This window comes from Gossypium hirsutum, chromosome D05, assembly GCF_007990345.1.
Source record: "Gossypium hirsutum isolate 1008001.06 chromosome D05, Gossypium_hirsutum_v2.1, whole genome shotgun sequence".
NCBI lineage: Eukaryota > Viridiplantae > Streptophyta > Magnoliopsida > Malvales > Malvaceae > Gossypium > Gossypium hirsutum.
The window spans coordinates 47,830,494-47,849,872 of NC_053441.1; the positions used below are offsets into that span (position 1 = coordinate 47,830,494).

Here is a 19,379-nt window from a genome sequence, read left to right on the forward strand (position 1 = left end):
AGGGGGTTGTTTGTTTTGGATTCGAAAAGAAGCTTTGGAAGGGTAGAAAACTGCTGTGAGTTCCATAATGAGGAGGGACACGAGATTCAGGACTGTACAAAGTTTAGAGCCTTAGTGCAAGGCATGATGGATAACAAGGAAATGGAGTTCTACGAAAAAGTTAAGGAAGAAGGGAGTATTTGCACATCCGAATCCATCAAGACTCCAAGAGTAGCTCAGCCTGTGGTCATCATCTCGCGACCAAAGAAAGATGAAGTAAGAACGCCAGTAATGTCAATGATCATAATAAAGAAACCTGCGACCTTTTCTTACCAAGATAGTAGGAAGGTTCCATGGAATTACGAGTGCAATACAACTATCCCTGGAAAGAGGATCTTAGAGGATCAGAGTATAGGTGCCTATCCAGAACCTGTGAAAGGAAAGGCCATAGCAGTGGAAAAAAACAGGAAAGTAGTTGAGCCTGTGCTATCTATCAATGAGCCAGTGAAGGAGGAAGAAGCTGTGGAATTCCTCAAATTTTTGAAGCATAGTGAGTATAATATGGTCGAACAGTTGCATAAACAATCGGCTCGCACATCCGTACTAGCCTTGCTCTTGAATTCAGAAGTACACCGTAGTGCGTTGATGAAGGTGTTAAACGAAACCTATGTAGCCAATGATATTTCTATCAATAAATTGGATCAGTTGTTCAATAATATCAGTGCTGATAACTTCATATTCTTCAACGATGATGAGATACCACCTGGGGGCATGGGATCTACTAAGCTTTGCATATCACTACACGATGCAAGGGGTATACTTTTCCATGAGTGTTGATTGACAATGGATCAGCTTTGAATGTGTTGCATTATCCACACTTAACAGGCTTCCCATAGACAACTCGCACATGAAAACATGCCAAAATATAGTGAGGTCATTTGATGGTACAGAAAGGAAGGTCATGGGAAGAATTGAGATACCCCTACTGATTGGCCCAATAGTTTACGAGGTGGATTTTCTTGTGATGGACATCAAACCCTCCTACAATTGTTTATTAGGGAGACCATGGATACATTCGGCGGGGGCCGTACTGTCATCATTACACCAGAAATTGAAGCTAGTGTCAGAAGGTCGACTGGTGATAATAAATGCCGAGGAGGATATTATAGCAACAGTATCCAATGAGGCACTATATGTGGAGATTAATGACGAGTCGGTGGAATGCTCTTTCCGATCTTTGGAGTTTGTAAATGCAACATTTATTCCAGAAGGGAGCAAAATTTTGGTGCCTAAATTATCAAAAACCATTGAGATGGGATTGCAATTGCTGGTAGGAAAAGAAGCTTTACCCAAAAGAGGATTAGGGAGATATTTGCAAGGGAAAATTGAGGTTCCATTGTTGAAAGAAAAACAAGATCGCTTTGGCTTAGGATACAAGCCAGACAGAGGACAGAGAAAGAAGGAGTTAGAGAAAAGGCTGGTAAGAAGAAAATCGCGCCTAAGTGGAGAAGAAACTAAATGGGAGCCAATGATAATTCCCCACATATCCAAAACGTTCGTATCTGGAGGGGTCATTCATTCTGATAGAAGGATACTGATTGAGGAAAGCATAGAAAAGACGTTGGAAAATATGCACATCAATGACATTCATGAGGATGCAAATGAAGAGAGGAGCTTGTTAGACATTTATCCTTATGAGCCTAGGAGTGTTCTAAATAATTGGACTGCGAAAGAAATACCTGAAGTCTTTAGAACCATCTCAGAGTAATATTCAGAACAAACCTGTTGTTTTAGCCTAGAAATAATAAGAACTCTTTTGTGAAAAAAGGCTTATGTTCAAATATCTTTATTTTAATAAAATACATCTTTGCAATTCTTTCGAGCAAATATTCTTTTATTCTTCCCATACGAGTACATACACTAAATTATTCTTTCATTTATAATCATATTGCATAAATATTTTTACATAAATTCATACATTCTTTTGTAACCATATTAGATCCATGTATATCAATGACGTGAATGACGCTGCTACAAACTTAGAGTTTCCTCTTGAACGAAACATGTGTTTAGAGGGATCACAGGACTTTGAAGGTGACGTAGATGGTGGTTTATCTTTGGACTTGTTGAGAATGGTAGAACAGGAAGAAAAAAAAATTTTACCTCACAAGGAAGCCATAGAAGTTGTGAGCTTGGAAGAAGGAAAATAGGTGAAAATTGTAACTGAGATTTCTGCAAAGACAAGACGAGACCTCATTGAATTGCTCCAAGAATTCAAGGATGTCTTTGCATGGTCATACCAAGTTATGCCCGGGTTGAGCACCAACATTGTAGTGCATCGCCTACCTATAAGGGAGGATTGCAAGCCAGTTCAACAGAAGCTCAGAAGAATGAGGCCTGATATTGTGCTTAAAATAAAAGAGGAAGTCAAGAAGCAATTTGATGCTGGGTTTTTACAGGAGGTTAAATATTTTGAATGGGTAGCCAACATCGTTCTAGTCCTTAAAAAGGATGGAAAAGTACGAATGTGCGTGGATTACAAAGATTTGAACAAAGCATGCCCAAAAGATAATTTTCCATTGCCACACATTGATACTTTGGTGGATAATACGGCAGGATATTCACTTTTTTCTTTCATAGATGGTTTTTCAGGATACAATCAGATAAAGATGCATCTTGAGGATATGGGAAATACTACATTCATTACTTTGTGGGGAACATTTTGCTATAAAGTGATGCCATTCGGATTAAAGAATGCGGAAGCAATATATCAGAGAGCCATGGTAGCCTTGTTCCATGACATGATGCACAAGGAGGTTGAGGTTTATGTTGATAATATGATTGTCAAATCCAGAACAGAGGAGAAACATGTGCAGGTCTTGAGAAAATTGTTCTTAAGACTAAGAAAGTTTCAGCTCAAACTTAATCCGACAAAATGCATTTTTGGAGCCAGATTAGGAAAGTTGTTGGGCTTCGTAGTCAGTGAAAAAGGAATCAAGATTGACCCAGACAAAGTCAAGGCAATACGGGATTTACCGCCACCACGTACTCAGAAAGAAGTTCGAGGTTTCTTAGGAAGATTGAATTATATTACTCGGTTCATTTTGTAGTTGACCGAAAAATGTGATCCTATATTTCATCTTCTGAGGAAACATAATCCTGGTGTTTGGAATGAAGAATGCCAGAAAGCCTTTGAAAAGATAAAGCAATACCTATCCAATACTCCAGTGCTATCACCACCTAGCCCTGATAGACCATTGATTTTGTATTTGACGGTGTTTGATAGTTCCATGGGATGTGTGTTGGGACAACATGATGCGACTAGAAAGAAGGAAAAGGCGATATACTATCTCAATAAGAAATTCACTGATTGCGAAATAAGATATTCGTCTATCGAAAAATTATGTTATGCCTTGATTTGGACGACAAATAGGTTGAGGCAATACTTACTCTATCATACGACTTGGCTAATTTCAAAATTAGACCCTTTAAAGTATATGATAGAGTCAACGGCGTTGGATGGAAGAATGGCTAGATGGCAAATCTTGCTCTCCGTGTTTGATATAGTATATGTAAGTCAAAAGGCCATAAAAGGGAGTGCGATAGTAGATTTCTTGGCTAGCAGAGCGTTAGAAGATTATGAACTTCTGGATTTTGATTTCCCGAATGAAGACTTGATGTGTGTGGGGAATGTTGAAGAGGATCCCCAGGAAAATCATTCTTGGAGGTTAAACTTTGATGGAGCTTCGAATGCGTTAGGCAATGGGATTGGGGCAATCCTGGTATCTTCAAATGGAGATTATCATCCTTTCACCAGTAAATTGGACTTCGATTGCACTAATAATATGGCTGAATATGAAGCTTGCATCATGGGTATCCGAGCGGCCACAAAATGGAAAATTAAGGCACTAAAAGTATATGGAGACTCAGCATTGGTAATCTACCAACTAAAAGGGGAATGGGAAACGAGAGACCCCAAGTTGATCCGTTATTGGAGATTGGTTCTGGAATTGATTGAAGAGTTTGACAACATTACCTTCTGTTATCTCCCATGGGAAGAAAATCAGATGGCTGATGCTCTTGCTACTTTAGCCTCCATTATTAAAGTGAATCAGCTAGAGGACATGAAACTCATTCAAATTAGTATTTATGAGATCCCGGCCCAGTGCTACAGTATTGAAGAAGTGGAGGATGATAATCGTCCCTAGTACCAAGATATACTGCTATATGTGAAGAATCGCAAATATCTTGATCAGGCAACGGAGAATGATAAGAGGACATTGAGGAGACTAGCTATTGACTATGTCTTAGATGGAGAGATCCTATACAAAAGGGGAAAGGATCGAATACTGTTGAGATGCGTGGATGCTGTAGAGGCTAAGGAAATTTTAGAAGAAGTCCATGAGGGTGTTTGTGGAATGCACTCCAATGGATTCACCATGGCTAGACAGATCATGAGATTCAGATATTATTGGTCCACCATGGAAAGAGATTGCATCAATCTTGCCAAGAAATGCCATAAATACCAAATTTATGGGGATAAAATGCACGCGCCTCCTTCACCTGTTCATGTTATGACTTCTCCATGGCCTTTCTCCATGTGGGGTATGGACGTCATTGGGCCAATATCACCGATGGCTTCTAATGGACATCGTTTCATTTTTGTGGTTATTGACATTTCACTAAGTGGGTAAAAGCAGCCTCATATGCTAATGTCATGAAGTCAGCAGTCAGTAAATTTTTGAAGAAAAAGATCATATGTTGATATGGAATGCCTAAAAGAATCATATCTGGCAATGCGTTAAATTTGAATAACAGCACAATAGCAGAATTCTGCAGTCAATTCAACATTAAACACCATAATTCATCGCCATATCGTCCAAAAATGAATGGTGAAGTAGAGGCGGCCAACAAAAATATCAAGAAAATTGTGGCGAAAATGACTGAAACTTACAAATATTGGCATGAGAAGTTACCATTTGTTCTTCTTGCTTACCGAACATCTGTCAGGACTTCTACTGGAGCAACACATTTTTCATTGGTTTATGGAATGGAGGCAATTTTACCCATTGAGGTTGAAATTCCTTCTCTCCGGGTATTGGCTGAGCTAAAGTTGGATGAGGCCGAATGGATCCAATCTCTGTATGATCAGTTGAACTTGATAGAAGAAAAAAGACTAACAGCTATTCATCATGGTCAAATGTACCAGAAATGAATGATGCGGACTTATAACAAAAAGGTTCGTCCTAGAGAATTTCATGAGGGGGACTTGGTTTTGAAAAAGATCCTCCCTTTACAAAAGGATTTCAGAGGGAAATGGATGCCAAACTGGGAAGGACCTTATGTTGTAAAAAAGGCTTTTTCTGGAGGTGCTTTGATTTTGAATGAAATGGATGGTAAAAACTTACCGAATCCTATAAATTCTGATTCAGTCAAGAAATATTTCACTTGAGGGAAAAGGAGGAATCAAAGTGAAAACCCGCAAAGGGCGCTTTTAATCCAAAAAAAATAAATAAATAAGGAGAGGCCAAGGTGAAAACTCAGAAAGGGCGCCTTGAGACCAAAGTGGAAAACCCAAAAAGGGCGGCTCAAACATTGATCAGATTAGGGCATATGGTGATCTTGCTATACCTAACAGGAAAAGGATATACGACATCTTGGGGGCATCGACAAAGTACTGTAGATCTTCTAAACACGTGTTAAATTCAAAATGGTCCTTACTTTGTACGGAAAAGTTCAAGCTGCGATATCCAATGCACCTAGTCTTCATATTACTTGTACTAAATTTGTTTGTTCTTGTAATACTTCATTCTTTGATGTTCTTGAATACTTTTTATTTTCAAGACACTTATTATTAATGAATTCCTTTTTATTATTCGAGTTATGCCTTGAATTAATTCATCTCTTAGTCAGTATTATGATCTTTGTGCAAGCATGTTGCATTAGAATAATGATTAATGGACTAATAAACTTTCACAAAAGAAGTTTTGCATATTACTCTGGGAATTTCTAAATAATTTAGTAACCTAAAATGGGGCTATTGTTTAGAACGCACCAAGTGTAAAAGTTGAAATGTTAAAGAAGGAAAAGTTTAAATCAAGACTGTTCTTTCGGATTTTGTTGTCCAAATGTTGATTGAACGAGACAACAAGAAATTTTGATTGGTGACAAAGCTTCATGGGATAAGTTCCCTTTAGAAAAGAAATTCTTCATTCGTGTATAAGAATTTAGTATGACACCTGGGTAATGGTGTAAAGAACTAAGGTATTTCATGATCTGCATCCTTGAGATTCGATAGGAAAAGATTGAGGAAAAGCCAAATTTTGCGTCCTAGTGGATTGAGCTTTAAAATTCATAGTGGGGGAAATTTGATGCCAGCTGAGCAAAAAGACGTTGTGGCACGTCAGCGATAAGGCCTTAATAAACTTTGAGTAATGATAACTTGAGTGATAATTCTTGAAAAATGACATTCTGCATTCATTCAAATGTCATTCATACACGTCTAGTTAGGAGTATTTGATTCATTTTGACCATGACATCTTAATTTCTAGGCATAATTAGGTTCATGAATTGAATTATACAGGTCATGTTCCCCAGAGAACAAATCGGTGAAACTTAAGTCCTATCTCCCTGGTCAGCAGTGGAATAGGTTGAAGATTGTAAGTCCTATCTCCTTGGTCAGTAGTGGAATAGGTTGAAGATTGCAAGTCCTATCTCCCTGTGCAGCAGAGGAATAGGTTGAAGATTACAGATCTTATCTTCCTAAGCAGTAGTGGAGCAGATCAAAGACCCCAGCCTTGTCTCCCTAAGCAGCAGTGAAGTAGGTTGAAGATTACAGATCTTATCTCCCTAAGCAGTAGTGGAGCAGATCGAAGTCCCCAGATCTTATCTCCCTAAGCAGTAGTGGAGCAGATCGAAGATGACAGATCTTATATCCCTAAGTAGTAGTGGCACAGATTAAAGCCAATAATCCTATTTCCTTGAGGTTACAGCGGAGCGGATTAAAATAACAGATCTTATCTCTCTGAAGTGGCAGTAGAGTAAATCGCATCAAGTCTTATCTCCATGAGGTTACAGTGGAGCAGACTGAATAAGCAGGTTTTATCCCCCGGAAGTTGCAGTGGGGCAGACCCAAAATGACAAATCTTATCTCCCTGAAGTTGCAGTGGAGCGGATTAAAATAACAGATCTTATCTCTCTGAAGTGGCAGTAGAGTAAATCGCATCAAGTCTTATCTCCCTGAGGTTATAGTGGAGCAGACTGAATAAGCAGGTTTTATCCCCCGGAAGTTGCAGTGGGGCAGACCCAAAATGACGAATCTTATCTCCTTGAAGTTGTAGTGAAGTAGATTTAAGCCTATAATCTTATCTCCCTGAAGTTGCAGTGGAGCGGATTAAAATCACAGATCTTAGCTCTCTGAAGTTGCAAAGAGCAGATCTCATCTAGCCTTATCTCTCTGAGGTTGCAGTGGGGCAGACTCAAAATGACAAATCTTATTTCCAGTGGAGCAGACCCAAGGAATAGAGCAGATCGCATCACATTCATCTTTAAGTTGCAGTAGATCAAGTTGAAGCTATAAGTCTTATCTCCCTGAAGTTGCAGTGGAGTAGATTAAAGATAACAATTTTTGTTCTCTTGAGAAACTACAGCATACACATCCTATCTCCCTGGCATTGCAGTGGAGTAGATTGAAGCACTAATTCCTATACCTCTGAAAATGCAGTAGGAAGGAACGAGGCTACTTAAAGAAGAAGAGTACCAAAGTCCAGCACGACCAGGAAAATCGGGCATTTTAAAGTCTTTTCTCCGTTCCTGTCACACGATAACGAGTAAAGAGGGGCAGCTGTAATACCCGATTTTTACCCCGGGTACAAATAAAAATGGCCCCAAAAGAAATAGCCCAATTACAACCAAATAAGCCCAAACCCAGACATGATTTTCGAGGCCTAAATACAGTGGCCAAAAATAGATGAAGAAACCCTAGGGTTTCTATGGAGTTCATCAGCGCCGTAGCCACCAAGCCCCGCGCGATCTTCACCTGCAAGAAACAAACAGCAAAAAGGAAAGAAAATCAAAGATTTGCAGATCAAATAAGATCAAATAGATTTTCTTTTTGATTTTTTATTCTTATTTCGGCTATAAAAAGCCACTGAATATACTGTAAGTGGGATCCCGAAAAAATCAATAAAAAAAGCATTTTCACACAAAAAGAGCAACTGAAATACAAATTAGAAAATCAATTGGAAACGCAAAAAGGTTGATATATTTTCTCGTTTTGTTATCTATTTTCTTTTTATTTTTTTTACTTACTAAAATAAAACGAAATAAAAGGTAAAGAGACTCACCATGATTTACTTCCGAAATGCCGCGAGCAATTGAGGTAACCGTCTTCGAGGATAGACGGTCGGAAGTCGAAGAGTTTCTCAAAGTTAGGGGCTTTTCCAGCCATATTTCAAAAGATTTGAACCCAGATTTGGGGTTTAAAGGGTTGGAAGGGCCTAGAAGGGAATTTTCCCCTTCTCTGGCCACCGCAGACGGCGGTGTCGGCACCGGAGATCAGTGGCCGGTGATCGGCTGATGACCGGACCCCTGGCCGGATGAATGGGGAAGGAGAGTTTTTTGGGAAAGGTTTTTTTTTAAACAGGCTTAAAATGATTTTTTTATGAGTAGGGGGCTTTTATAGGGTACCAAAACGATATCGTTTTGGAGAGCCCCCAGACGCCCAAAACTGCGTAGTTTTGGGGAGGCCGACCAGACTCCGAGCTGACCCGGCCTAGGATCCATGTGTTTTTGAGCAGAGGGATAAATTGCGTTTTTAGCCCCTCCACCCCTCCGCCTTTTAATATTTTTACAATTAAGTTTATTTTATTTTTAAAATTCGCCTTTAATCTATTTTCAATTTCAATTTGGTCCATGTGGAACGACGCTGTTTAGAGGAAAAAGGGAAAATTGCTCTTGCAGTCCCTTCATGATTATTTGCGCATTCAATATGGTCCTTTTGGCTTTATTTATTTACAAATTTACCCTAAATTTTTTATTTGCAGTTCAATTTAGTCCTTTTTATATCTTTCTTAAAATTAGTTAATTTTAATAATGTAATTATCATTATTTTTATTATTTATTGTTTTCTTATGTACATATTTTTTTTTCAACTAATATTTTTCTCATATTTATATATATACATATATTTTTTTAATGTAGATATTATCTAATTATTTTTTTGAATATTCTATTATATTTACATATATATACAGACATTTTTTTTATATTTTCGAAAATGCTTAAATACATATTTATATTTTCAACACATATATTTTAAAAATTTATATATGTATATTTATATATTTTTCTTTATTTTTATAAATGCATTATATATATAAATTTTATAATTTAAAATTTTATATGTAAATCATGTGTTTGTTTTTTTATTCCTCATAATTTCAATGAATATATTATGTACCTTTTATTCTTTATGTAATTTGTTTAATTCATTCTTTTGTTTATCGATTTATGTTTTCATTTATATTTTAAAAGCATGTTTTTTATTTTGCTCATTTATTTGATGCTTTGCATGTCATTGATTGATTTTTATTTATTTATTTATATTATTTCTATACAATTGTCGTATTTATTATTATTTGTTATTGCGACATTTATACATGCATTCAATATAACATTACATCATTTTTTTTACTCGAGTTCAAAAATTGAAAATTTTCAAAATTGAGATAATACTCGTATTTAGGATTTTCAAGGAAATTGAGCCCTAACGCATTGAGTTCCAATTTTCTTCATTAAATCTAACAATCGAGAATTGTTCATTAATGAAAGAAATAAAATCAAAAGCTTGTTGTTGGGAATTTAATATGTTGTATCCTAACGTATTGGATGTGACGTAGTGATTTCTCGAGACAGATTTTTTTTAAAAAAATAATAACAAAGGAAATATTCCAAGTTTAGGGTTTTAAGAAATTGCGCCCTAACGTATTGGGCCACGAATTCTTTATAAACCTTAAACAAATGAATGTTCCTTTAAATTTTATTACACGAGTATTTTGGACTAATTCTTTTTCGAGGAATTAGAATGTCGTGCCCTAACGTATTAGGTGTGACATTTTCTTTCTCCAAAATGATAAGAGTCTTAATAAGTAATGTTTTTAAGTTTTTATTAAGGATCATATTTTTAAAATTTCGACATTAAGACACTAATTAATTAACTAGATACCAATTTTGGGCGTTACGAGGGTGGTAATCCTTCCTCGTACGTAACCGACTCCTGGATCCATTTTTCTAAAACTCGTAGACCAAAGCTATTTTTTTAAGTGATCCAATCACACCTCAATAAAATATTGGTGGCCACTCCCAATTTTTGTTTTTTTAAGTCGACAACTAAAATATTTGTTTTCAAAAAAGTTGGTTTCGACAACCTACTTTCCAATAGGCATAATGTGATCCATCAAACATAGGGGGCATGAAACTGAAGAACCTTCCATTACAAGTAATAATTGACACAAGAAAACACAATTGGATATGTTAAATGGGAGGCTCTACTACCAATTGTAAGGTTTAAAACTGAAAATTGTAAGTAGAAACCAATTAGTGCCAGAAGTAGTGGTATGATCAATGCCAATTGCTTTAAGCATTGGGAAAAAAAATGAAGAACACTCGGTATGTTTACTTTGTTCAGTTTCCTTACATCTACAAGGCCTTGCTCAAAGAGATAATCCATAATCTTAACACCTCATACAACAAGTGATTGCAAGTACTAATACTCACTAGATTAGCAACCTCACTTTTGCACTTAAGATCTAGATCACTCTCCTCTAAGTTTTCCCCCTAAAAACTTAGGATAACAAACCAAATGACTCACTTGATTAGTTACGAAATGCGCTTTGAAAAACAATTTCTAAATAACAAAATAAGTGCTAAAATTCTCCACACTTTTTACCTACACAAACCTTTCAATATAAGAGTTTAAGGCTTGTTAAGATAAAGATCAATTACAATCAATCATCCCATGAAAATAGCAAGATAATCAACATGAATAATATCTTCAATATGACCATGATAAGTCTTCAAATCTTCAAGATATTTTATCAAGTTACCCGATTTAATCCAATCTCTTCAAAAAATAGGAAGTCGATTTCCTTGATCCAATTCAAACCAATCTTCAAGATATGTTCCTATAACAAGTTTGGATATCATATATGAGCTATTACATATCCAAAATAATAGGAAATATCATAGCCCAACAATTTTTGTTGCCAAAATTTGTCAACTTAAACATGATAAGTTTTCTGAACAAACAGTACCACAACTAGTTGACATTGATCCAAGCATTACTGATCCAGGCACTGCTCCAAACCTGTCTCAACAAATACATCCAAACCAACTTTATTAGTCTTATACAAAATTTACTTATTTAAATGGAATAAGATTACAATAATATTTTTTTTAATTTTATAATTTCTTCATTAATGAAACGACTATGGAAAATAGAGCATCCAATATAAAAAATAATATATAATTAATTAAATAATAAAGATAAATTAAGAAAAAACTTCAATTATCTAAAAGGAAGTAAACTAAAATTATATTTAGACCAAGGTAAAAAATCCAACTTTCTAAAAATAATTAATAAAATCTAATTAAAAATAAACCTTAAAAATATTTAGAATATATAATTAAATAATTTCAATCTTGATCTTTTTCTTCAATTTATCATTCTCGTTCATCTTCAATCTTGATCCAACCTTCAAAAAATTATATATATTTTCCTTTAGCATCCTATTAAAATATTGTTTTATATAAGTTATATAGAAAATGAGTGATGTGATTTCCTAAGACTTGGAATGTTCGGAAAATTACTTGAAGGGAAGGATCGTCTTGAATGGTTCAAACAAGGGTGGAAACCTTGACCTGTCGCACTTGAATGTTTTAAGGAACCAAAGTTATAGTAGAATTTGACCCCCTTAAAATTGAAAAATACTCGAACCTTGGTATAGTAGAAGCCGCCACACCTCGGGATGGGTTACGAGATGATAAGACAATGAATGCCACAAACTTTGAGAAGTTTGATAAGTCCAAATTAAGTTCGGTTAAGAGCCTTGGAGAGAAGAAACTCACAAAATAAAGTTTAATATATAAAATGATCTAACTTTACAAATGACAACTTACAAATTATTTATATAATCCAAAATGACTAAACAAATTCAACATAAAAATGTTCACACTAAGCATTAAATCAAATTCATGTTCTTAATAGGTTCATGTATGGCCGAATTTAATGTTGAACACCCCCTTGGACGTGCATGAATGCTTAACCATCAAGAAACCTTTAAGCCCATGAATAAGCAGCCTTTATTTCACCTTCAAGCCCTCTTGATCTAATAATTGGAATTCATCTCCCATTTCGGTTCATGCATGAGCTGATACATTTCCCGAATGCTTTAATGTATCTTGGAAGGGTGAATAGACAACAATAATAATTGGTTCATGCATGAGTTAATACATTGGCTAAATTAATTGTGGCTTGGTTCCCTTGAATGCTGTTCATGAAATCCTCTATGCATTTAGTAAATGATCAGCCACATTCTCCCCTCCTTTGCCACCATCCATGCACCATCTTTAATATCATGAATCCTTCATCTTTAAGCAAAGCTTGTTACATGAATTTAGCCACCATACGATCGGTCACAATGAATCCAAATTGAAAGCTAATTCTTGAATGTTCTAGATACTTCCTTTGCGCATGCAGTCAGCTAGATGAAGGGTCATTCTTGGTCCTCCAACGGTCACTTACAATAAGTATAAATAGACATCACTTGAGCACAATTCTGTCACACAAAATTTGGCTAAGTCACCATCCTAACTCTAGGCTCATATGCATAAAGAAATTAAAATATGTTATGCTCACAGAAGCACACTTATATGCACATATGCAACTTAAACACAAGAGACATATGAACACTTGTATAAAAAAATCTGTGGAATAAATAACAATTAACTTGACACTTGACACTTAACACGTTAAAACAACAAAACATAAAAATAACAAACAAAACACTCATTTGAAGAATTTCATTTTAGCTTTGAGCCCCTTAAACTTGGGCCAATCTCGAGTCCCTTTAGTGCAGTCACATAATGTGATCGGAATCACATCAATAAGTTATATTGAAATAAATATATAAATGCATAATTAAATATTTTACCAATTATAGATTGTCATATTTTTATTTGATGTTAAATGAATTTGTTTTGAACAATCTTATTATAAGTTCTAATCATATATGCCCTTTTAAACACAATGTCTAGAACTATCCATAGCCCCTCCAACCCATAAATAGGAGGATAATGAGCTTCAGCGCACTTGAACCCACATCCTCTTGGATTGGAAACAATGCCCATGCCAATCGAGGTAAGACTCAATTGGTGAATGTTTAATGAATTAATTATACACCAAATGTAAAATGAAAACATGAGTAAAAATACAAAGTATATAGTTAAGGAGCTTGGTTATTTAGTATTGGTTTTGATAAGATTTTAAATAATATATATAAAGATATTAAAAAGGGGTAAGAAGTATGAATGGTGCTTGTGCTTAAATATAAGGTTAAAGTGTAAAAGTGAAACTTTTAAGGACATAAGAAGTTGATTAATGTAAAGATACACATTGAATTAAGGGTGAGAAAAATTCGGTTCAGCTCAAAAAATTTGAAAAAAGGTTTGAGTTTTAAATTATTCGAATCGTGTTAATTGAATCAACTCGACTTCTTTTTTCTTCGAATTTTGAGTTTGAGTAAAGTTGAATTTTCGAATTTGAATAACTCAAATAATTCGAATAAACTGAATACAAACTATATCATTTTAAATTTTAAATTTATATTCCCCAACCCTAAATCCTTTTATAGTTTTACTTTACCCCATTTCCCCCAAAGCCCAAACCCTTTTACTTTACTCTATTTCCCCTCAAAGCCCGTTTGCCCCACCAATCCATTTTCTCGATTCCTCTAAATCAAACCCTCCAGCTTTATTGTCCTTCCATTCAAGTCAAACCCATAAATCTATTCTTCTTCAAAAGAAAACCCTAAATTAAACCCAAAATCCATTCTTCTTCTTCTTCTTCAAAAATCCCTAAATTAAACCCTCCATTCTTCTTCATCAGTTCATTCAACCCCAAAATCAAAATCCCTACCTCCATTCTTTCTCTTCATTAGTTCATCGAACTTTCTTAGGTTAGGTAAATTCCTCACCATCTTCGGTTGCTTTGAAACTGGTGTTCCTTTTGACTAGCTTTGATCCGTTCCCTTCGGTCTTAACCTCGACTTTTTTACATCTCCCAGGTTTGTCCTGAGACACTGAACAATATACATAAAGATAACTACTGCTTGGGGTGAGCAATATATATATTCTTGTCTTGAAATTTCATATAACTTACTTGTAACACCCCTAACCCATTTCCATCACCGAATTAAGGTTATAGAATATTATCATACAAATCAAAATAATTAACATCACATGGAAACAATTTACCAATTTAAAACATTAACATTCCATTCCAACATTTATTCAAAGCATAAAAACCATTATAGACCTTAAAACGAGTCTATGGGGCTTTAAAAATAGTTTGGGAACAATCAGAGACTAATTTGAATCAAAACAGGAGAACATGAAAAACTTCGAAAATTTTGGAAACAAGGGTCACACGGCCGTGTGGCCAAGCCGTGTAACAAAGCCCAGGCTGTGTTACTCAGAACATGGCCGCGTGGGCAACTGTGTAACATTTGAACTATGGGACACATGGCCGTGTCCCAGCTTGTATGTTCGCCTGTGTGGATATTTGAAAAAGCATCACATGAATGTGTGTCAGACCTTGTGTGCATTCGAAAAAAGGTCACACGGTTGTGTCGCCATGTCGTGTAACTCTCTGTGAGTGTGTGGACCATCCTGCACTTGAAAATCAATAAGATACACGATCGTATATAGCGCACAACCATGTGATTAGGTCGTGTGTGGCATACGACCGTGTGACAGTTCGTGTCCTAGGCCATGTGCACCAAATATGCCTTCCAAAACAAGCCAAAATAATGCCATTTCTTAGGTACCAAGCCACAAAAAAAACTATTTTCATGCCTTCAAAACTCATTTAAGCAAACTTATAACATAGAAAAAATCCAACCTAGATGCTTAACCAATGTGCCTTCATTGACACCACAATTCAATTTCCAAATCAAACTCATTTACCAAGCTACTTTGCATTCAAACCACAATATCCAACCATAAACACATACCAGACTTATCATTCATTCTTACCATTCATGTCTAGTGTCTACCACAAACACATTATAACCATTTATAAGTAGATGAAATTAAGATACCAAAACACCATCTAGTGTAGAACTTCAAACCAAAACTAAGCCATATATGTACAAGTAGCTAAAAGAAGGTTAAAACATCATCACATTGACGGAAACAGCTTAAAAGTTCCTAGTAAATGCCATTTATAACCGACATCAAAAGATCAAAACATCTACTGAGATGATGAGCGGATAGTGTGTGTGCTCCGACTCGATCTTCCAATTGTCAAAGCTTTTCAAGATCTACAAGAGAAAAATATAGACAATGTAAGCAAATTATGCTTAGTAAAATACCCTTCATTAAAACTTTAGTTATTTTTATCTATACATGCCTATTTTTGTCCATGGAAATTTTATGGTCTAATTACTATTTAAGGACCTTTACTTTGATTATGCACTTCAAATAAATCCTTTATCATCTAAAACTCATATTTACCCACTTTTGCAATTAAGTCCTAATAGGCAATTTAGGCGTGCAATCAATAAAATTTCTTATCAATACTCTAATACTAATATCTAATCACTCGATAAATCATAAAAAAATTAATAATAATTTCTCTTTAAATCAGATTTGTGGTTACGAAACCACTATTCTGATAACCTTAAATTTGGGCCATTACAATGGTCTTGATCGTTAAGTATCTTTCAACTATAGTCTTACGCATTTCCGGTTTAGTGCCATGGTATCTTTCAACTATGGTCTTATTCATTCTTGTTTAGTGCCATAGTATCTTTCAACTATAGTCTTTCTCATTTCGGGTAAAATGCCATGATATCTTTCAATCATGGTCTTTATCGTTTCTCAATCCAAGGAATTTGATGAACCAATCATATATAGATAAACATTAAATTACAAAACATCAATCGGTTATCTACTAAATTAACTAATGAACTTACCTCGACTAAAAACGGTTGCAACAACAAAACAGACGAATAGTCCAAAAATTTAGCTTTTCCTCGATTTAAATCTGATTGGTTCGTTTCTTGATCTAGGTAATACATTTCATTCAATTAAACCATTCAAATAACTTAAAATAATTAACTCAAACTTATAACCCTTATCAATATGAATTTACAAAATTACCTCTACATTTTTACCTAGATAATAAATTTCATTCAATTAAACCATTCAAATAACTTAAAATAATTAACTCAAACTTATAACCCTTATCAATATGAATTTACAAAATTACCTCCACATTTTAACCATTATGCAATTTAGTCTCTAAACTTGAAACTTGCAATTTAACCACTTTTACTCTCCATTCATGCTAGTCGAATTTCCTAGGGACCCATTACAACCCATATTTTTCATCATTTCACAATAATTCCATGAAATTTTACTATTTAAACAATTTAATCCCTAAACATTAAAATTACCTAAAATCACTTAACAAAATAAACTTATTTATCAACCAAGTTTAATATTCCATCAATTAAGTTCACAAACACACCCAATTCATTCATGGTAAGTCCCTAAAATTTTAACAATTTTACGAATTGACCCTCGGTTTAACTAGATTAAGCTAAAACGATAACAAAAACGTAAAAAATCATTAAAAATAGACCTAAAAAACACATGCATGCAAGGAAGGAGCTTGGAAGAACCTCAAATGCCCTCCAATGGTGATTTCAGCTATGAATTTGCTCAAAGAAGAAGATGAAAACATTTGTTTTGGTTTTGTTTATGTTATTAATTTATTTAATTACCATTTTGTCCTTTAAAATCTAATCAAATTTCATGCAATTAGCCACCAAAGCTGTCCACTATAACACTAAATGGTAAATTTACCATTTAAGTCCACTTATTTATCATTCCCTAGCCATTTGACACCTTTAACTAATAGTAACTTATTTTTGAAACTTTTACGATTTAGTCCTTTTCACTTAATTAACTATTTAAACGTTAAAATTTTTTAACCAAATTTTAATATGCCTCTAATAAATAGTCATAAATAGTAAATAAATAATAAATAATAAATATTGACTCTTTTTCTAAAATTGTGGATCCAAAACTACTATTTTCGACACCACTGAAAACGGGCGGTTGCATTACTAATAAAATTCTTCTAAATTCTGACTATTTAAGTTTTGATAATAAATTTAATTTAAAAATCAGCCGAATGTGAAAGATAATAAGCTAACAACTCATAATTTTATTAAACATAAAAAAAGTGAATGAAGAATAAGAAAGCATGAAAACCAGAGGTTTTGGCTATTCAATTTGGATTATATCACCTTTATTTTTTATTATTCCTTCTTCTTTCATCAGTAAATAAAAAAATAACAGTTTAATATGATTATGATTAAAATTAATTGCCATAACAGAGCATTTGATCAGATTTTCACAGGCTTTTTAAAATTATTATAATGTTATTTTATGATTACGATTATCATATGTTGTATACATACAATTATCAGAGAACTTTTTATCTTATTCTACTTTTGTAGTTTAATATGTACAGTATAGTATTTGGTTTGCCATTTGTCAAGACAATTGTTGCCACCATTTCTGTAAATTAACATGTACAGTATGGTATTTGGTTTAATATGTACATTAATTTTTATTTTTTGATTGAGTTCTAAATTAGCTTGCTTTGACTATATGAAGTTACACATGCATTCAATTATCAATATTTATGTAGAATGTAGTATTTTAGACTTTTGTTTATATTTTTTTATTATAATTTTGTTGTGCTGTTGTTGTTTACTTGGACTGATGTTATATTACTTTTATTTATTCATTTATTTACTTCAAATTTTCATTGTATGATCATGATTAAAAACTTATAATAAAATATAATTTATAATAATCGAATAATCTTATAATTTATAATGAAAGTATAATTCAAGATAAATATAAGGTGTACGGATTTGATTTTACTAGAATTCTATAGCAAGCGTGATTGAGAAAATAAAGTATGCATAATACAATTAAAATGTAAATATTATATTAAAATAAAATTTTGGTTCAATGATAAAGTTAATAGTATATTGATGTAATAGCATGCGTTTAAAACCAACCATATGCAATTATTATTATTATTAAAAGACTGTAATACTCATGAATAATATTAATTATTTTAATTATGGAAGGATATTTTCGTAATTTCTCAAATAGAGTTGGCGCCCAGTTGACTTGTAACACTAACTCAGTCAAGTGCTTAAATAATAGCATAGATTATAATATATTTAATTGAGTTGGTGTCACCTATTAATCGAGTTCCAACTCAGTTCTAAAATTACCAAAAACCCACTTCTTTTACAAAGTAACAATATTATTTTAGGGATATTTATATGTAACACCCCAAACCGGACCTGATTCACCAGGTCTAGATCCCGGGTGTTACTAAACAATACAGAATGTTTAAAATAAACAATTTACAATTTTTTTCATTTATTTTAGAACTATTATTTGAAGTTTTGAAAGAAAACTTAACATTTAAAAATTTATGAATGAAACATATGCTAAATGACTTATTACATCAAATTTGTTACAAATTCTTACAAGATAAAGAATTATTTAAAGGTAGACTCAAAAGCGTATTCAAGACTGCGCCACTAATCCATTGTATGCATAACAACCCAATTCGCACTCCCTTGGTGAGCTTTCAGTATCGTTCTTTTTGGCACAAAATCTCAATAAACCTGAAACAATAAGTATAACTCATGCAAGTTCACAATAACTCAGTGAGAATTAATCACTTATACCTTAGTCGTGGTTTCCTTAAAGTGCCAAATAGTTTATTACTTCCAGCTTCTCTTCTTCCAACATCAACTGTCTACCACAAAAAGCTTCACACAAATCGCACACCATATTCATTCCTTCTTTCTGCTATATGGTAGTCTGAATCCATTACCGTCATGTATCACTATCATCGTTCTCTTAGAAATCTCTTTAAATTCATCTTAATCATGGTTCCTTGCCCGTATTCTTGCAAACCAATGTTTGGAATTACTTCTCATGCCTAATATTAACTTTCACTGTCTACATGCAGATGCCCTTCTTCAAGTTATCAGACGCTGCCTTGTTCAGAATTTTTC

The 19,379-nt window shown here is 34.0% G+C and overlaps 1 protein-coding gene and 1 pseudogene across 1 annotated transcript; both read left to right on the forward strand.

Annotated features, from left to right (window-relative positions):
- The first annotated feature begins 3,476 nt into the window (after positions 1-3,476).
- On the forward strand, positions 3,477-4,187 carry LOC121217190 (uncharacterized). Its single transcript, XM_041092722.1, has one exon. It carries the CDS (start codon positions 3,477-3,479, stop codon positions 4,185-4,187), a length of 711 nt encoding a protein of 236 aa, XP_040948656.1.
- Positions 4,188-8,341: 4,154 nt separating this feature from the next.
- Positions 8,342-19,379, forward strand: part of LOC107902294 (histone acetyltransferase of the MYST family 1-like) — an 81,919-nt pseudogene continuing 70,881 nt past the window's right edge.